The sequence below is a fragment of the Myxocyprinus asiaticus genome, chromosome 22, assembly GCF_019703515.2.
Source record: "Myxocyprinus asiaticus isolate MX2 ecotype Aquarium Trade chromosome 22, UBuf_Myxa_2, whole genome shotgun sequence".
In the NCBI taxonomy this organism is placed as follows: domain Eukaryota; kingdom Metazoa; phylum Chordata; class Actinopteri; order Cypriniformes; family Catostomidae; genus Myxocyprinus; species Myxocyprinus asiaticus.
Genome location: NC_059365.1, coordinates 42534878 through 42557063, shown reverse-complemented (window position 1 = coordinate 42557063; position 22186 = coordinate 42534878). Strand labels below are relative to the sequence as shown.

Below are 22186 nucleotides of genomic sequence, written 5' to 3'. Positions count from 1 at the left end.
CCTTAAGAACCAGTGATATAAACAAAGACAGCACATTTATAAAAAGTTGGTAGTTTAAATGGACTGTATGCAATGAATTAGAAGAAAATATATATGGACTAACTTTCTATTGTGCATTAACTGTGTCCTTGTTGAATGTCAGGCATATTTCTATGACAGTGATACACTCCTTTTATACACATGAAAAATGTGGTTCTCTTCAGAATTTGGATGTATGCTCCGTTAAATGATATTATTAATCATTTTCATCTACTGACACAAATCATGGCTAGTATTAACAGTGATTGTATCGGCACACTCTTCACTTCTACCAGTCGATTTTGATTTTTAAACCAAAAATTCAAACAAAACAAAAATATAATCAAATTAAAGAAGTGGTAAAAAAAATAAAAAAAAATAAAAATAAAAATAAAAATCATACCAAATTCAAACATTTTACTCTTCCAACTTCTTCCACCAGCCCCTTCTGCAGTAACTTAAAAATCACTCTCAACAACAGGTGGAAAAATACCAATACAAATTAGATTTTAAATACAATTGTAAATATAAACATAAAATAATAATTGAAAAATAAACCATTACCTAAAGATAGTTTAACACAATTTTCATAAATATTTGTTAAATAAAATGGCTACAACAGTGATTGTCATGGACATAATTTGATGTTCCACTGTATATTCAGAATTTGGAAATTAACTTTACAATGCAAATGCAGGAAGTGAGTTTAGACTGCACTGAAAACATCCATACTTTTGAAACGTCTTAACACGATTACCTATTTCTCAGGAAAATAGCAAATTATGCTTTGCGCCACTTCATTACGAAACACTCACATTGCGTCACACTCACGAAAATAAAGCCCTAAGACTTTCTGCCTGTCAGTAATTGTGCACGTTCACAGGACAGGTCATATATGCTCGTATAAGTTCCGGTAGGGTATCCTGCTCCCGCAAAACGCTCAGGGGGTTTTCCCCTCACCTTCCTGCATCTGCTCCATCTCTGATTATAATGGTCTCAAAGTGTGCTCATGTCTTTGGATTGTGCGGTTTTGGAAAGAGGGGGCATGGCTAATTCAAAGACTGGTGGAAGTTCCAGAACTACTAAAATCACTTAAAGCACATTTAATATTAAATTAAAAAAAAAATAATTAAATAATCACAGTTACAGAAAGGCACTTAAAATTGAAGTGAATGGTCAGTGAAGGGCCAGACCATAAACTTTAAAATACACAGTTTCAAAAGTATTGGCACAAGATTATACAGTATGTGTTAACATGTTTTTGTGTGATAAAATCAAGGATTTACAGATGTCAGGGCATTTACCAGATTACAGGGTTTACCGTTGTTATGAGGTCAACCGATAGTGGATTTTGCCGATACCGATAATTACGCTGGTGAAAAAGGCTGCTAACTGATTAATTGGCCGATAATTTTTAAAATTGATTGACAGAATGATTTATAAAAAAATTATTATCCTTTCCTTACTATGATGGCCACAAACACAGAGGCTACAAGAGTTATATAAAATCCCAGATGTACTGTAGTTTGTTGTTCAACCAAATCCCAATTATAATCAGAAAAAAATAAAGAGTACATAACGCAAGCCTTTTAACTATAAACAAGCCAAAAACACATTGGGGACTCTTATTTTAAAATGACGGAGAGTTGATTCCTTGGCTATCTATTTAAAGTATTAACCAAATTAAGCTTTTTATAGCCTAAATATTCACCAGATGAAGGGTTTTGTATATACATCGATTAGCAACAACATTAAAACCACCTGCCTAATACTGTGTAGGTCCCCCTTGTGCCACCAATACAGCACCAACCTGCATCTCAGAATAGCATTCTGAAATTATATTCTTCTCACTACAATTATACAGAGCGTTTATCTGAGTTACCGTAGACTTTGTCAGTTCAAACCAGTCTGACCATTCTCTGTTGTTCTCTCTCATCAACAAGGCATTTCCGTCCACAGAACTGTTGCTCACTGGATGTTTTTTTGTTGTTGTTTTTGGCACCAATCTGAGTAAACTCTAGAGACTGTTGTACGTGAAAATCCCAGGAGATCAGCAGTTACAGAAATACTCAAACCAACAATCATGCCACTCTCCAAATCACTGCGATCACATTTTTCCCCATTCTGATGGTTGATGTGAACATTAACTGAAATTCCTGACCCGTATCTGCATGATTTTATGCACTGTACTGCTACCACATGATTGGCTGATTAGATAATCGCATTGATTTTTGTTGGTGCCAGATGGGCTAGTTTGAGTATTTATGTAACTGCTGATCTCCTGGGATTTTCATAGAATACCTCAAAAGTAACTAGAGTACTTAGTAATTAAATTACTTATTAATTAATAATAATAATAATAATAATAATAATAATAATTCCTTACATTTATATAGTGTTTTTCTAGGCACTCAAAGTGCTTTACATAGTATAGGGGGAATCTCCTCTACCACCACCAGTTTGCCCCTGACAGAAATGTTCTTAAAAAGTTTGGTAATTTTCTCCACTTTTCCGAACTGCTTGGACATCAATAATTGGGGCTATATTTGGTGTTTGTTTATGTGTGTGTGTGTGTGTGTGTGTGTGTGTGTGTTTGTTTTTATGAATTCTTCAAAATGTCTCCTTTTGGGAGAATGAGTAAATAGTGATAGAATTTTCTTTTTTATTGAGAATATTCAGGCACATTGTCAGCTGAGACTTTGTGACATTGTGATGAGATTCTGGAGAGGAACCTAAACACTGTCCGAGGTCTTCAATGACAGCACCATCTGACAGGCGAAGAGCCTAGGGAATCCGATTGCGACCATGCATGTAAACAAATGCCTCCAATTAATTTCCATCACCGTCAAACTCTTCAGTGCTCGATCCCCTGTGAGATGGGGATGACAGCAGCAGACGGCTTTTTGTTTGAAATGGGTTGACGACCACAGATATGCAGATGGGAATTGTAGGATGGATCACCTTCCCCTGACCGTCAGAAAACTCTGCCAAAATGCAGATATCCATCCAATGACAAAGCAGTGGCAAGTAATCATTCAGACCCTCAAAATACCATAAGGCTAGTGGTATATAATGCTACAGCATCCAAATAGATGAGATCTGACAGGAAGTAAAGGGGAAAAGAAGAACCGGAGGTCAGCAGCCATACACAATGATTGCCTGAGCACTCAAATTTATTTGCTCATTCATCTGCTGAATGCACTGTTAGACAGACCTCAGGATGGAGAGACCTCAGTCTTGGGGGAGGAAAGAAGTGTTATTGAACATACTTCACTTCATGAAGATTAAAGTAACAGACTCAAAACTACCTGGAACCACCTTAAAACACTCAAAACCACTCAAAATCAGAAATTTTCAATTCCAATCTGACTCAAATCTTCCCTTTCACGTGTCTATACAGACAGAAAGCACTCTGAAATGTATATACTTCATATTATGTGGGTGTTTATTCAACTTCAGGCACTTTTAGCACTGTGGATTTCTAGAAAGTCTTTTTTTAAAAACATATCAAAATATTATTATTATTATTATGTCTACTAACAATGTCCAACAGTATATGTACATACACTGTTTGTCATTTTATTTGTATTTTTTTCTAATAAAAATTCACCATAGTGTCATTTCTAGCACATCCCAAATTCTGTATTGTGTTTAATAGAATTCTGTGGTGGAAATGATGCTGATGGAAAGGATATTTTTAACATTTTTGAAATAAAATGGCCCACTCCTTTGTCTTGCTGAGGCTAATTTCATAGCTATATACAAACAATTAAATAATATTTTCACACTTTTTGTATAATTTGGCAAAATTACAGCTTAATTGGAAATTACATGAAAAATATTCTGCTCACAAGTTATATTTACCTTGAATTTTCTTTGTTTTCTTCAAACATCACTCATATTTCATCTCAAGGGCGCTCATCACTGGCACTTTTGTCCACTTCATTATCAAATTCACTAACTTAAAGTGTTTTTTTGTTGTTGTTGTTGTTGTTGTTTTTGTTTTTTTTTTAGGGCAAAATTGTTTGGTGTGGTGGAAATGACGCAACTGTGGGATAGTCAAAATTTTGAACATTTTATAGAAATAATTTTCACACAAATATCGAAATGGTTTATGTTTATTTTTACTGTTTATTTAAATTTGTATAGTTTTAAAAATGTAATAATTACAATATATATATATATATATATATATTTTTCTTTTTATTTATTTATTTATTTTTTTTTTTTGAAATACTGTATTTTCACAGTTTAATCTTGAATGTTTGGGAAAGGGACAAGGCTAAAACAGCTAATGAAAAGTGAAAAAAATAAATGATGAAGGCCTAGTAAAAAGTTTCCAATACAGTTATAATGTGCCCATATAACAAAAAAAAACAAACAAAAAAAAACCTTGAAATCTGCTTGTTTTAATAAAAATCAACCCTTGGGACATGAAATTGCCACAACAATATATATATATATATTATATATATACACACACACACACTACCGGTCAAAAGTTCTGAAACACTAACTCATTCTTTATTATATATTTTTTTAATGTGTATGTAAAATCAACAGTAACTCACTGTCAACAAATATCAAACAAGTTTCTGTATTCCATACCATGGTAAAATTACTGTAAAACTAGCTACAGTATATTACAGCATACAGTATAATAAATTACTGTAATTATTTTCCCGCTCATTTTTTTTTCTAAAGAATAGAGCTCAGTTGACAGCAACATACTGTAAATGTTTGAAAATACAGCAATAGTACTGTCAAAACAACAAAAATCCTTTACAGTGTAGAGCCAAAAAAAAAAAAAAAATGCTTACATTCAAGATAAGCTGCTTTCATTTGATAATCAATCCAAAAATCTAAAAACACATGACACAGGATGTAAGTACAACCATCACAATGAAACATACATTAAATAACACTCCCATGCTATTCTGCCTTGAGCAAGTTTTCAATTATGCAGCTCTGGACGGTCTTCATAGTGTGTGCACAAATCTGAGCTTCATTTTAATGTGCTTCTCTCTATTTCCGCTTTAATACCTCATGGCCTCATGAAACTCTTATATACCATCTATGATATGGTAATTAATGTTATATTCATGCTAACAAAAAATGCATGATTCTTTTTCTTAATTCATGCAATGTTTCAAGTTAAAAAAATTTTCAATGTTAAAATACTTTCTTCTGTCTCATGAAAATGTATACATATTTTACAAGTTGGCTATTTCATATGATTTCATAAGGTTACGTTTGTATGAATTCGTACGATTTCATCATGTGCAAATGCTCGGATGTGTAATGTGGAAGCGTGAGTTCCGAGCGCGATGTGTCAAGGACATGCTTATTAATATTATGCCCTAAACCCAAACCCCTTATCTAAACCTAACTGATCAGTAGAGTGTGTAAACATAAGAAGCTGTTGTGTGTAACAGAAGCAAGTAATTGTCACGTATTAGATGAAAACAGTGTCCAGCGATGTCATTGGCTGTAGTTAAAAGTCATACGAATTCATACAAGTGCAGTCGTAGGATATCATATGAAATAGCCAAATTGAGAAAAGTCATACGAATCCTTACGATTTCGCTGTGAGAGTAAATTTTAAACACTGTGTCTCTGTGACGCTTTCAAAACATTGCATTTGAACATCCTGACCAGCCCGACACAGCAACATTGGCTCAACCAATGGCGTGAGTTCAAGACGGGAATATCTGTTTTACAAGCACTGGAAGATGGGGAGAATGTCCGAAACCAGTTAAAATGCATTGATTATTTTTGCAATTCCATTTGGTGACACTAGTGTAACATTGCTGCTGATGATGATAAAGACAATGACGATGAAATGAAGAACCCAAGTGCAATTTAATCCAAACGTGAAATCCAAAACATAAATAAAACATAAACATGAACTTGACTATGACATAAACTTGACTTAACATGGCATGACTAGACTATGAACCAACATTACATCAACAATACCTGACAAACAACAATGGAAAACATGAGGGCTTAAATTCTTGGACATGGGAGAACATGACAAATATAACCAATGAACAGACAGAACTGATAACAAGATAATCAAACAATGAACCAATGAAAACAAGACACATGAACATTGAGAGAAAACAGGACATCACCTACTAGGAACACATGACATGAAACAGGAAATAAACTTTTCAAAATAAAAGACATGAAAAACATGAATCAACAAAATACACATGACATACCCCCCCACTAAGGGGTGGCTCCTGAAGCCCCAAAACATGAACCAACGCATAAAACATGGATTACCAAAAAGTTCTGTAGGGAGCTGGGGGGTGGGTCTTGAAGCATGGCTTGGAAGGGCATGGCATGGGGCGTGGGGCATGGGACCAGGCCAGAGTCAATGGAAAGTGGGGCCCTGAGTGGCTTGAGGGGTGGAGCCTTGGAAGGCGGAAACCTGTGAGACTTGAAGGGCGACACCAGGGAACTTGGTACCCAGAGAGTAGCCGAAGACTCGAAGGGCCAGGGTGGAGCCGATGGCAGGGAGGACCAAGGCAGCGCTGGAGGCTCGGAGGAGCAAGGCGGAGCTGGGAGATCAGAAGACTGAGGCAGAGCCGGTGGGACTGAGGACCAAGGCGGAGCCGTAGGGAAGGAGGTCCCCAGTGGAGCTGATGGATCGGAGGGATGAGGCGCAGCCAGGTGACCGACAGACCAGAGAGAAGCCGGAGGGATGAGGGACCCCAGCAAAGCCGACAGGCTGAAGGACCACAGTGGAGCCGAGGGAATGCAGAGCCGAGGCGATGTTGAGAGGGTTGAAAGTTCCCCTTGCCTGCTCAGGAGAACTAAGGGTGGGTACAAGGGCGGGAACCATCTCCAGGTCTAATAGCTCAGATGTGGCTATGACAAGGCGTGGAGCAGACTTAGGCGTGGCTGTGGCGTGGCATGGAGCAGGCTCAGGCGTTGCTGTGACATGGCACAGAGCAGGCTGAAGATCCGGGGCAAAAGATGGCGCTAGCTTGGTGGCCATGACGTGAAACTCTGGCTCGGCGGCCATGACGTGGAACTCTGGCTCGGCGGCCATGACGTGGAACTCTGGCTCGGCATCCGCCTCCCCCACAGTGAACGTGGAACCAATAATCTGCAGGGCGAGGTCGATATATATTGAGCCAGGCTGTGGGTACTCTGACCACCTGGCATCAGCAAATAGATGGGCTCATTCAGTCCAAATCGGAAGTCCTTGAGGGCCACCTCATTAAAAACCTGGCATGCCAGAGCGAAAAAATCCTCCACGTAATCCTCCAGGGGACGATACTCCTGATGTAGGTGGAGGAGCTGGATTGCTAGGTTCATATTTGTCAGTCAGGTATTCTGTAACATTGCTGCTGATGATGACGATGATAAAGATGATGAAATGAAGAACCCAAGTGCAATTTAATCCAAATGTGAAATCAAAACAGTAAATCCAAACGTAAATAAAACATAAACATTAACTTGATTTCATTTGACTAGACTAGACTATGAACCAATATTACATCAACAATACCTGACAAACAACAATGGAAAACATGTGGGCTTAAATGCTTGGACATGGGAGAACACATGACAAATATAACCAATGAACAGACAGAACTGATAACAAGATAATCAAACAATGAACCAATGAAAACAAGACACATGAACATGGAGGGAAAACAGGACATCACCTGACTAGGAACACATGACATGAAACAGGAAATAAACTTTTCAAAATAAAAGGCATGAAAAAAATGAATCAACAAAATACATGACACCTAGTGGCAAGGGAAACCCCTTTCGGCATTTAATCATGTGCAAGGTATAAATTATATATAATTTTATTTTCACTTGTTAAAATACTAATTCTTGAAATCAGCAATGTAATTACTACTAGTGAAAATGAATAATTAGGTTTGCACTAGTAACATTTGTAATTCTTGATATAAAAAAATTTTCTTTTCTCATGGAAATACCCATTCTTGATATCAAAAATTTAATTTTAACTAGTAAAAACATAATTATTGACATTTATAACTGCATTTCCACAGTTCAAAATGCAATAACAGATATTTATAATTAATTTTGTCCTAGTTAAAATTCCAGTTTTACATATAAGCAGTGTACTACTCACCAGTAAAAATGAGAATGTTTTATATTAATAACTACACTGTTACTGGTGCAAATATCCATTCATGATATCAAAAATTGAATTACAACTAGTAAAAATGCTAATTTGGGATATTGTTAAATTGGTTTTAACACTATAGATTCAGTTTAGATTAATCAGGAAATGGAAGCATAGTGGTAGTTTCATTCAATTTAGGCATCTTGTCCAATCATAATCCAACATCTTCTTTATAACTCTGAAGCTGTCAGTTATGGCTCATCATGCGCGTTGTTTTAACTCACTCGCACGTGAGTGAAACACACAATCATAATTCATGCTATGCCTTTGCTTTTCATGCAAACAATCGCTTCATATTTGAATTATACATCGCTAGTTTACTCACCTCTACGTTCACGCTCCTCAGCGCAGCTGGTCTCATCAGCAAGATATGCAAGTCCTATGTTTATTCTTCTCTTGGGGGAACTATTGTCAAATACATCTAGCTGGTGGTCATTGGGGTTTAAGTTTTTCTATCAATGATCTCAATTTTCTATTCATCATAAATACATACTGAATCAGTATGGCTTTTCAAGTGGCAGTGTTTCATTTCAAGAGAGCTCGGTGTGTGCCGATCTTAATGTTAGGTGTGTCAAAGTGTGTTTTTCCAGTGTAGCAGCATGTCACTTGGGTGAGCCATGATCACATTGCTCATATGTTTACAACAGTGTTTGCATGCCCGATTATACTCCTGCTTTGGGGAATCATTTTCAGTATTCATGCACATCGATCATGCATAGTACTTCGGTGTACGTGGTCTGATAGGTTACGAGGATGCTTCTCATGTTCTTCTTGTCACTCCTATTGCAAGTTAAATCACAAAGATTTTCTTTATTTACTCTATATGTCTACATTCGCTGTTTTCTCTTAAAGGGAAAGTATCTTCTGTTGCTGCGAGCCTGCTGACACCTAGTGGTGGGCTATTGCGCATTAACATTTCTAAATTCAGTCAAATAACTGAGCAGTATGCCTGGGTCATTATCAAATATGGTGACACAAATGTCCCTTGAGTTTCAGTCATGATAAAGATTCAAATAGTCAAGAAACCTCATTTAAAGGCATCTTTCTATACTTCTACATTTATATTTATGCATTTGATTTCCCTGGGAACCGAACCCATGATCTTGGCGTTGCTAGCGCCATGTTCTACTAGTTGAGCTGCAGGAATGGCTACTTCTCCTTATTAAATGATTTTTATGTTTTGATTTTATTGTTTGCACATTTTAGATTATATATTTAAATTGTCAATTAGGAAAGTGGTGTTAGTGCCAGGCCTTTTGAGTGTGTAAACCTAATAATTTTATTTAACTATCACATGGTTTATTAAATATGTCATTGGTGTTTATTGCAAATAATTATTTAATGGTATTTTGATTTAGTTTCGTTGTGATGCTTTTGACACCATCTTATAATGAATCTTTTGAAGAATTTGTCCATCCATCATAGCTGGATTTCAGATATCAATAAATTGAAGATTTCTCTTCAAACACTTTCAAAGTTTCTCTAGTTACAATAACATTATAACTATCTGAAATAAACATTTCCACTAGTGAAAAGCAAATTACAAATATCAAATATTATAATTTTTACTAGTTGTAATTCAGTTGTTGATATCAGGAATGGACATTTGCACTAGTAACAATGTAATGGTTGATATAAAAAGAAATATATAAATTTTACTAGTAAGAAGTACATAGCTCATATGTATATTTGGAAATTCCACTAGTATAAAAATTATAGATTTCTGTAATTTTGATTTGAACAGGAGTGAATGATAGACATTGTGAACTTCACAAGTTTTAACTTTAGTGAAAATGTAATTATAGATATCTATAATTCATATCCGGAACATGATTAAAATTAAATTCGGCTTGACATAGTGACATTGAACTTATACATTTCCGCTTTAACTCCTGGCATTAATACACTGATTTTTGAAGGTGTTTGCAAGCTCTCTGCTGGGGAAAACTCTCTCTGAACATTTGTCTGATGGCGGGTTGTTTAAAAGGCTCATATAATGGAGGTATAGCAAGAAAAAAGATAAGAGAGAGAAAGATAGACTGGATAGCTGAAGAACTGCCAATATGACTCCAGGGAGAGAGAGAACAATTGAAAGAGAGACACTAACAGCAGGATAGAGATGCAGACAAGAGAGAGAGAGAGAGAGAGAGAGAGAGAGAGAGAGAGAGAGAGAGAGAGAGAGACAGGAGGGAGGAGGGAGGAGGGAGAGATACATATGTCAGGAAGGCTCATCTCCTCAACATTACCTGCTTAGCAACACCAAGCTCAGGGAATCTCCACGGAAACCAAATTGTTCCCTACCTGAGCTCCATAAATCCTCACAAAATGGCTAAGAAAGGAACGGCTTTCCCACTAAACTCTCTATAAACTGGGGCAGAGGAATCGAGAGCCAGAGGAACAAGGGGATCTTTCCCAATTTAATGGCGAGAAGCATAGGTGTTGCTAGACCCTATTATAGGTAAGATCTTGTAGATGTATGAATGAAGCATCTTGTTTTAAAGTCTTCTTGCTCTGCTTCCAGTTGTTATGACATCCCCTAAACACTTTACAGTTTTTCCTCAATCGCATTTTGGCACAATCGTCGAATGACTATTACACTTGTCAAACTATATGACTAACTATATGAACATTAGGTCATTTGTTCACATGACTATAGTCATTTATAATTGCTTTGGCACAAAATGCATTGAGTAAGCCTTGCAGATCAAATAGTTTGCATTAATTTGCTATTGAATGATATTACTCTCAAATGCAATTATACACATGTTCATTGTGTAAATCCCTACATACTAAATAGAACAACCAACAATCACAACAACCTGTCACACATATATTAGATAAATAATAGTTATGTGGTATTGTTGTAATAGTTGTCAGATGGATAGACTTAGGCTAGATGGGGAATAATTCAATTTCCTCACAATTTAGAGCAACCAAACACAAATGCTGTCCAATTTCACTGACAGGTGACACTCATAAACTATCAGTTCTCAAACACGTTTATACTGCAAGGGTAAGACATTACATTTACACAGCTGTGGAATATGGAGCAGGCAGGAGACAGACAGGGGCAAGAGCCTGCTCTTGCAAAAGCAAGGGGCATTAGAGTGTGGGGTGGTATGGTGAGGGGGAGAGGAAGAGGGAGAGGGGGTCACAGAGGATGAAGAAGAGCCAGAGAAAGGCAAAGGCACAGAGAAATCTCAAATGAGATACAGGCAACAATTATAGACCATGTCATCACCCATTACATAAGTATGACAGAGGCTGGTCGGAGAGTGCAGCCTAATCTGGGCTGGTCCACTGTGTCGTCAATAGTCCAGACATTCAGGAGAGAAAACAGGTGTATAATCAAATATTGTACTGCAATATTCCTTCACACTGGTATTCCAGTAAACTTAGCCAATGTATATCTAAGAATTTATGTAGAATACACTGACTTTACTGTGCTGTATTTTCTGTCTAGGATTGAGCGTCTGCCCCATGGTGGTAGCAGAAGATCAGTTTTCACTGCTCAACAAGAACTTGAAATTTGTAATATGGTCATAGCAAACAATGCTTTTAGACTAAAAAATATTCAAAGTGCAGTCATACAAGATGATGGCATCTTTCAAAATGTCAACACCGTCAGCCTCTCCACAGTTGATAAGAGTGCTGAAGAGAAATCAGATTGCAATGAAGCAACTCTACAAGGTACATTTTGAGAGGAATGGTGAAAGAGTGAAGGAGCTGAGGTACCAGTATGTACAGGTAAGAATTCATCATTGTACACTACACAGTGCTGTAATATCCTTGTCTTTCAGTATTGACAAGTACAACCTGTATATGCAGAATATGCTACACAATGTGGGATATGTGTAACTGTATGATTTACAATATCTACTGTAAATTATTTGCTAAATTGCTTTACTATGTTTATAGAGAATGATGGAGCTGGAGGCTGATGAATCACCACACATTTTTGTGTATGTTGGTGAGGCAGGATTCAACTTGACCAAAGTCAGGAGATGTGGCCATAATATTATTGGTCACCGAGCCACTGTTGATGTGCCATGCCAGCATGGAGGGAACATTACAATGTGTGCTGCCATATGTGGTAATGGTGTACTCAGCAACATTCCCATCATTGGGCCCTATAACACACAATATTTCAATTTCCTGGAAACTCTTTACAGGGATCTCATTCCTGAGAATGAGAGGGGGTTGGTAAGAAATGACTTGCCAATGTATGTTATAGTTTGGGACAACGTAAGTTTCCATCGTTCAAATACAGTCAGGGAATGGTTTGTTGCCCACCCACGTTTTTTGATGGAGTTTCTCTCACCATACTCCCTATTCCTAAATCCCATTGAGGAGTTCTTTTCTGCATGGAGATGGAAGGTCTATGATCACCATCCTCATGACCAGTTGTCCTTACTGGGTGCAATGGATGCTGGTTATGAGGATATCACAGTAGATTGTTGTAGGGGGTGGCTGCGTCATGCCAAAAGATTTTTCACTCGTTGCATTGCAAGGGAGGATATCGGGTGTGATGTAGATGAAATGTTGTGGCCAGACAGAGAGGAGAGATTGGAAGACCCATGAGGTTGATGAACTTGCAGCATATTTTCTTTTTCTTGCACATATTGTATATCCTGAATTTTGCTGTTGTATATATTTTTTTTCTGTACGAGCTTTCTTTACGTATTTTCGGTTGGCTGTAAAGTGTGTACATACAATGATGAGAAATGTTTGAATAAATGTTTTGTTGAAAGTATAGTGTGTGTGCCATGACTTTTTGACGTCAATATTCAGCTGCCTACATATACAATGTTAGCAATTGGACAATATTACATAGTGGGTAACTATCACACTTTCAGAGTACACTGTCATTTGACAAGATGTCTTTGAATTTTGACTGTCTTGGTCTAAGCAGTGATAAAGGAACCTTTTGTTTTGATGACAATGATTTATTCATTGATGGATTTATTTACATTTGAAACATGAGTTAATTTGAGTAATCACCTTTTGCAGGTCACATAGAGTGGTGTGCTGAATGTACCACGTGATGTGAGGATTGTACTTAGAATTTTGACAATTGTAAGTTTGTTTCAGTAAATGTGCCAAAGCGATTGAGGAAAAACTGTAAAATACACATGATACCATTTGGCAACTCTATAACCTGTAAATCCATTTCTATAGCCAATTACACTTTGACATCAACACCATAGATATCTATATAGAAAATGCTAGACCAGAAAGAAGTTCAAAGACAACATTTTTAAGATAGCCGCGCACTAGTTTCTCTGGCGCATAAGGTGAATAGTGCGAACCAATAGCAATTGAGTATGGGCTGTGAAGGAGCATATCACTGGTTTGACCCACTGAAAGAATATGCCCCTTCACTGAACCAGTTGGTCATTTGAGTTTCAACGAAACAATTCATGAACAAGTGAGGATCAGCGTCTGTTGACTGACTGAAAGAGAGGAGGGAAGTGTTAATTTGGGACTAGTACTTTTCGTTGTTTTCACACCTGAGGAACTACAGTTCCTATATAGGGTAAATATTGCTACATGGTTAACATGCATCAAGATGCCTTTTTAAAGTCAGTGAATAAGTAGTTCAATAAAGTAATTTATGTTGAGTCTTAGAAGCCTTTATTGTAAAAGATTGTGTTGATAAATATGTTTATAGTGTGTTTTCAACATGTTGTCCGCTGAGTATAGCACCTCATCTCATCTCATCTCTCACTCCGGCTGCAGCAGGGAGCACGCAGTGTAAACTGTAACCTGAAGACACAGGCTGCATCTAAAAACTGTAAAATGTTGCCTTGGAGGCTGTATAAGGAGGTGAGATGAAATAAGGTGCTTTTTAAACTGTTCAGAGTTACATTCATGCAAAAACACTGTTGTTTAAACCATTAACTGATTAGGCAACTTCCTATGTTTTCTGATGCAGCCAAAGTTTGTGTAAAACAGCCCTAACAAAAGTGTAACTCCGATCCTGGCATCCTCCATCAGTGTTGTTGAATTTGTTGTCGTTGCTATTGAATCACGCGTGCAGAAACATCAGAAGAAAGATGGTTGATACTAGATGACGTCTCTATGGGGGTTACTTTTGTGAGTGCAAATGCAAGAAAAGAAATGTCTCCATGGGTGTCCCGTTCCTTGTAAGAGTTCTCATCAAGAAAGTTACTAAGGGAAAAGTACCAGGATTGTAAGTGGAAATGGGGTTATTGTTGTCTTTTTTGTATAGCTTTCATATATAGCATGCACAACAGTTCACAAATTGATAGCCATGCTTTGTTGTCATTTGTGGGGAAAACGCCTATAATTCTTAAACACTCTGCTGAATTATTTTAATAAAGTATAAATCTTCAGCTTTGTCATGCCAAAGAGGATTCTTACAGAAGTGGGGATACAATATTGTACAACCAGGTCAGAAACACACTGACTAAGAAGCTACTCTGAAAAGCTGAAAAAACAGTTTTCAGCCAACAATCCTGCATCTGGGTGGAAAGGCCTTAAAAGCATTACCGAGTATAAGACATCCCTTCCTCGCTCTGTAGAGAATCAACAAATGGCTGATGAACTGAATGCGTTTTGCTGCAGGTTTGAAAAGCCCAGTCTCACGTCCATCCCCCACTCTGATCTTCACTTCACACACACACTAACACCTCCTTGAACCCCCCTCCTCCCCCCTCCTGCTACTCAACATGCACTTATGGTCTGTGAGGAGGATGTGTGCCGGGTCTTCCAGAAACAAAAGACTAGGAAAGCTTCAGGCCCAGACGGTGTCTCACCTGCCTGTCTGAAAGTCTGCACTGACCAGCTGACCCACATCTTCACACAGATCTTCAATAGATCACTGGAGCAGTGTGAAGTTCCCTGATGCTTCAAATGCTCCACCATCATTCCAGTCCCCCCAAAAAACCAAATCACAGGACTTAATGACTACAGACCTGTCGCTCACATCGGTGGTCATGAAGTCATTTGAGAGACTGGTTTTGGCCTACTTGAATGACAATCACTGGACCCCTGCTAGACCCCCTTCAGTTTGCTAACTGAGCAAACAGGTCTGTGGATGATGCTGTCAACATGGGACTGCATTATTTCCTGCAACACCTCGACAGACCTGGGACTTATGCAAGGATCCTATTTGTGGACTTCAGTACAGCCTTCAATACATCATGCCTGTTCTTCTCTCAACCAAAGTGACCCAGCTCTCTGTGCCATCCACAATCTGTTGGGGGATCAACAGCTTTCTGACAGATAGGCAGCAGCTAGTGAGACTAGGGAAAATCACATCCGGGACCTTCACTATTAGCACTGGTGCTCCTCAGGGATGCGTTCTCTCTCCACTGCTCTTCCCCCTGTACACGAATGACTGCACTGCAAAGGACCTCTCTGTCAAGCTCCTGAAGTTTGCAGATGACACCATGGTCATTGGCCTCATCCGCGACAGTGACGAGTCTGCATACAGATGGGAGGTTCAACAACTGGCAATCTGGTGCAGTCACAACAACCTTGAGCTAAACATGCTCAAAACAGTGGAGATGATGGTGGACTTCAGGAGAAATCACCCCCTTTCCCATCCTGAACAGCACTGTGGCAGCAGTGGAGTCATTCATGTTCCTGGGCTCTTCCATCTCTCAGGACCTGAAGTGGGACACCCACATAGACTCCATTGTGAAGAAGGCTCAGCAGAGGTTGTACTTCCTTAGCCAGCTGAGGAAGTTCAACCTGCCACTGGAGCTGCTGACTCAGTTCTACTCAGCCATCATTGAGTCTGTCCTGTGTACATCTATAACTGTCTGGTTTGGTTCAGCCACCAAATCAGACATAAGGAAACAACAACGGACAGTCTGGCTGAGAGGATTATTGGTGCCCCCCTGCCCACCCTCCAAGACCTGTACGTGTCCAGGGTGGGGAAACGTGCAGGTAGAATCACTCTGGACCCCACACACCCTGCCCACTCTCTTTTTGAACTGTTGCCCTCTGCCCGGCGCTTCAGAGCACTCAGCGCCAGGACAATCAGGCACAAGAACAGTTTATACCCTCAGGCCATTTACCACATGAACAATTAAACTGCCTTCAGGACTCCCCAGAGTGCAATAATGTAAATAAATATCTCATGTACATACAGGTACATCTCAATAAATTAGAATGTCATGGAAAAGTTCATTTATTTCAGTAATTCAACTCAAATTGTGAAACTTGTGTATTAAATAAATTCAGTGCACACAGACTGAAGTAGTTTAAGTCTTTGGTTCTTTTAATTGTGATGATTTTGGCTCACATTTAACAAAAACCCACCAATTCACTATCTCAAAAAATTAGAATACATCATAAGACCAAAAAAAAAAAAAAAACATTTTTAGTGAATTGTTGGCCTTCTGGAAAGTATGTTCATTTACTGTATATGTACTCAATACTTGGTAGGGGCTCCTTTTGCTTTAATTACTGCCTCAATTCGGCGTGGCATGGAGGTGATCAGTTTGTGGCACTGCTGAGGTGGTGTGGAAGCCCAGGTTTCTTTGACAGTGGCCTTCAGCTCATCTGCATTTTTTGGTCTCTTGTTTCTCATTTTCCTCTTGACAATACCCCATAGATTCTCTATGGGGTTCAGGTGTGGTGAGTTTGCTGGCCAGTCAAGCACACCAACACCATGGTCATTTAAACAACTTTTGGTGCTTTTGGCAGTGTGGGCAGGTGCCAAATCCTGCTGGAAAATGAAATCAGCATCTTTAAAAAGCTGGTCAGCAGAAGGAAGCATGAAGTGCTCCAAAACTTACTTACTTGGTAAACGGGTGCAGTGACTTTGGTTTTCAAAAAAACACAATGGACCAACACCAGCAGATGACATTGCACCCCAAATCATGACAGACTGTAGAAACTTAACACTGGACTTCAAGCAACTTGGGCTATGAGCTTCTCCACCCTTCCTCCAGACTCTAGGACCTTGGTTTCCAAATGAAATACAAAACTTGCTCTCATCTGAAAAGAGGACTTTGGACCACTGGGCAACAGTCCAGTTCTTCTTCTCCTTAGCCCAGGTAAGACGCCTCTGACGTTGCCTGTGGTTCAGGAGTGGCTTAACAAGAGGAATACGACAACTGTAGCCAAATTCCTTGACACGTCTGTGTGTGGTGGCTCTTGATGCCTTGACCCCAGCCTCAGTCCATTCCTTGTGAAGTTCACCCAAATTCTTGAATCGATTTTGCTTGACAATCATAAGGCTGCGGTTCTCTCGGTTGGTTGTGCATCTTTTTCTTCCACACTTTTTCCTTCCACTCAACTTTCTGTTAACATGCTTGGATACAGCACTCTGTGAACAGCCAGCTTCTTTGGCAATGAATGTTTGTGGCTTACCCTCCTTGTGAAGGGTGTCAATGATTGTCTTCTGGACAACTGTCAGTTCAGCAGTCTTCCCCATGATTGTGTAGCCTAGTGAACCAAACTGAGAGACCATTTTGAAGGCTCAGGAAACCTTTGCAGGTGTTTTGAGTTGATTGGCTGATTGGCATGTCACCATATTCTAATTTTTTGAGATAGTGAATTGGTGGGTTTTTGTTAAATGTGAGCCAAAATCATCACAATTAAAAGAACCAAAGACTTAAACTACTTCAGTCTGTGTGCATTGAATTTATTTAATACACGAGTTTCACAATTTGAGTTGAATTACTGAAATAAATGAACTTTTCCACGACATTCTAATTTATTGAGATGCACCTGTATGTAAATTCACTCATATTTAATTCAGTAACTGTACATACCCCTACCTTGCACATATTTTACCACTTGCACATGTACATATGCCATTCTATGTTATATGTCCTACTTTTTCTATGTCTATTTACACTCTAACCTTGTTTTATATTCTCTGCCTCACTGTAATGTTCTGTGTGCACTTGCTTGTTTCTCCTATCACCAAAAAAAAAAATGTATTTGTGTATGTGAGCACACTTGGCAAAAAGCTCATTCTGATCAATTGAAGTTGTGGAATTATTGATTCATGTGCTATCATTTTTGTTAATAATTGGAGAACAAAAAATGAATGATTTGGACAGGTGAAACGTGTTGCCAGTAAATAGACAGTTACGATAATACATAGTTTGTCTATGTCTGTGGTTCTTCAAGCAGTTTAGGTAATTTTTAAAACAATATAATTGTTTATTATAGAAAATTACACTATTCTGAATGAATATTAGATGGCTTATCTTGAATGATGTGAACACAGTTTAAAAGAAAAACACTATGAAATACATCAAATGTGCACACTGAAATCCTAGAATCGCTCCTGGCGTGACGGTCATTTTAGCATCTTTAGCTGTACAGTACACCGATCAGCCACAACATCAAAACCACCTGCCTAATTTTGTGTAGGTCCACCTCGTGCCACCAAAACAGCGCCAGCCAGCATCTCAGAATAGCATTCTAAGATGCTTTTCTTCTCACCACAACTGTACAGAGCAGTTATCTGAGTTACTGTAGACTTTGTCAGTTCGAACCAGTCTGGCCATTCTCTGTTGACCTCTCTCATCAACAAGGCATTTCCATACACAGAACTGCCGCTCACTGGATGTTTTTGTTTTTGGCACTATTCAGAGTAAATTCTAGAGACTGTTGTGCATGAAAATCGTGCGTGTTGGCGCTGTTTTGGCGGCACGAGGGGGGCCTACACAAAATTAGGCAGGTTGTTTTAATGTTGTGTCTGATCAGTGTATGTCACTGCAGTATAGTTATATGGTTAAAACAGTCTACAGTTGTTCGAGGGGTTACTAAAGTGGTCATGGAATTAAATGTTTCTTTCACCAAAACTAAACATAATTTTGTTTTTTCCAACATAAATACAAACAGCATTGTGTTGTATTTCATTAGAACACAGTATTTTTGTGTCATTTTCTTATATAGCCTTCACATGCTCAGATGTGAGATTCACTGAAGTCTTTAAAAAAACAATGACAAAAACTTTTCAGCATGTTTTTCATTCTAAAGATGGCCAAAACCAATTAGAAGTTTCTCTTTATTTTCCCCAAGGAAAGTAATGTGTAACTATCGTAACTAAGATTTGTTTTTCCTCATGAGCTGTTTTCCCTACCTTGCAAACCGTATCAATACCATGAACATTTCTGAATGATTTATTTCTTTTTTTTTTAAAGATATGCACTATATTGTATACTTCCCTCTAAATTTCCTTCTAAATCTCAGCCATACCAATTCTAATCTCAGATCAAACCTTTATTCTTCTCAATGTGACCTTATCCCTCCATTATTCTGTCAAATTTAATAAATTAACAGCTTTTCTTAGTTTCAGCTCATCATAAAATCCCCTAACAAAACTTGACATCAGATTCTTAAGTTCTCTCAACCATTCTATTCACATTTCAACTGATTTCAATACATTGTAAACAAGGCGATTCCACGAACAATATTTAAATGATATTGGGATGACTGTACACTCTTAAAAATAAAATGTCCTATCAGAACCTAAAAAGGATTTAAACAAATGATCTAATGTGATAGATAACCTACAAAAGTTCCACAAAAAAAAAAACAAACAAAAAAAAAAAAAAACAACATGTACTGGGGTTTTGAACAACCAAGAAACCAACTGGATGATCTGAAGAACATGTAGTGTAATATCAAGAACATTTAGCCTCTCTGAAGAACCATATAACAACCTAAATTGTGTCTGGTTCCTCACACAAAGCTATTGCATGACTTCAGAAGACTTGGAATATAGCGCACAATTATGGTGCTTTAAAAAAAAAAAAAAATACTATGGTCAACATTCTGTCATATGGAAAAGAGATACATAAAGATTAACCCATTTTTGTTTTACTTTTTTTTTTTTTTTGCATGTATACCAACTTAAAATAACAGCATACAGGTTTGCAATGACATAAGGGTGAGTAAATGATGACATAACTAAAAACATTTTGGGTAAATGTTTCCTTTAAATTAGTGTACAAATTTGCATTTGAAATTAGCCTAAAACTACGTAATTCATCTGTGAGTGAATGTGATCTGGTTGTAAACTCACCGAACACGGTCCGAGCCGGAACGGACTCTCGGTTCAGCCAAAAGGACACCTGGGACAGGATGACGGTCATGATGCACGGCAGGTACGTCTGAATCACAAAATAACCAATCTTCCTCTTCAGATGGAAGTGAGCCGTCATCACTGTGTACTCACCTGTGGACAAAAAGAGAATTATATGAAACACCATCCAAAACTGTCACTCACCACTCGCAAGTAAAAATGGACTTTGTTGAGTTAACAAAACCAACTCTTTCAGCAATTACAACATTATATATGGTTTATATATATATATAATTTATATAAAGATAATAAGATAATCATAAATAGTTAGATTTAAATAATTATAAATAAAATATATTATAAAAAAAATAATAATACAGATAATTAAAATGCATTACATTATTTTGGCACACAAGTGAAGCATTAAAAAAAGACAATACAAAAAGTGGCTGCAGAATGCAAAATATTGTTTATTTACATTCTATTGAACATAAGCCTATACTTCATAGCAATCCATTTTGCAACTGAATTTGTCAATCAGTCCGAGATTTATTATGAGGCTTGTTTAAGGGTGTTTATCTGCATCAGATGGTTCCTTTTGGAGGGTCTCAGTTGTGTCAGCGTTGTATCATAAACATACAGTTTTTAAGTCGCTGTGTCAAGTTAACAGAGTTTGAAACTCTGAAAAACACGTCTTGAGATCCCTGCCTTCGGATTAGTGCTCCATCAAGCTGTGTTTGAACGCAAGAACATGTTCTCATCTTATGTTGTCTGCTGTCGGTGTGTGCGGTTTGTTCACTGTATAAGCTGCATGTTGCCTGTACAGCGAGTTTCGCTTAGTGCCCCCTGAAGAAAACAGGTGGTACTCTATGCTCAGATGGAAGGAATATTCTTTATTACGGTCCAGGGACATGATTAATTGTGTTAATTTTTCTAAAACATTATTTTTTATATGATTAATCGCACTGATTTAACCCGTTAAATAGACAGCTCTAATACATATATATATATATATATATCAAACAAGCAAGAGTACTATTGTGTCTGTATGTCAGCATGGCGGCACAGTTTATATATATGGACAAAACAGCACGATTGCATTTAAAACCCTCTTGTGTGTGGAACTACTTTCTTACCCCACAAATTCAGGGTCTTGCTTAAAAACAGACAAAGTTGCCCTTGTTAATTCGAAAAATGCACCCAAGCAACCACGACTAATTTGAAAGTGTCCCTTTAAGACTCGTAATGATGGCTTGGGCTGTTTCTATGAAGATATTGGAGTAACAAGGTTGTGTGTGTGCATGAGTGAGAGAGAGAGAAAGAGAGAAACTGAGCATGTGTGATTACCTTCATCTCAAGCAGTGACCAGTAATAATGCTGAAGCTGTTAATTTAAAGTCCCTGTGAAGTGTCTTGATGAGCGCAGTTCGACTTGGTGTTTTGATGTATTTCTAACTGAAACAGGAAGTGGGGGCAGGACATATTGAATGACTTGTCTCATTTTTTAAAATAGCCAATATGCTTTAGCGTTTGAGCAACACAAACATACCCCTTTCCACCATACTGCTCGTGTCGGAGCCGCTTACAGGGTAAACTTGAAAAGCGATCTCAATACCAGCCAGCTTTTCCAAACACTTGAGAACCGAACGACGGTCTAACTGACAACATTAATCCATAACCAGCCCACAAACGCGCACAGCACAGAGGTCTTTGCTTACGATGAAGCTGGAGACATTGTGCAAGTCCAATGTAGATGAATGAAAAACAAGCGAGTAAAAGATAATACAGTATATCTATGTTTTGAGTCACAATACACTAAATATAAAGAATAATGAAAACTTACTCAATCTGTACATCCCAAGAAACCTCCGGCTGCACAAAAAATATAAATAAACTCAAGCAACTTTCCTCGCATCCAGCTCCCACATTGGTGCATTCCATTCACAAGTGATGATCCCTATGCTC

General features: G+C 38.0%; 1 protein-coding gene across 4 annotated transcripts in view; it reads right to left on the bottom strand.

Annotated features, from left to right (window-relative positions):
- LOC127413316 (gamma-aminobutyric acid receptor subunit alpha-2-like) overlaps positions 1-22186 on the bottom strand; it is a 280046-nt gene that overhangs the window by 93948 nt on the left and 163912 nt on the right. For all 4 annotated transcript variants that reach the window (XM_051650347.1, XM_051650346.1, XM_051650348.1 and 1 more), the window contains exon 8: positions 20223-20375. In XM_051650347.1, the coding sequence (XP_051506307.1) occupies positions 20223-20375 (153 nt within the window). The remainder of the gene's footprint in view (positions 1-20222; positions 20376-22186) is intronic.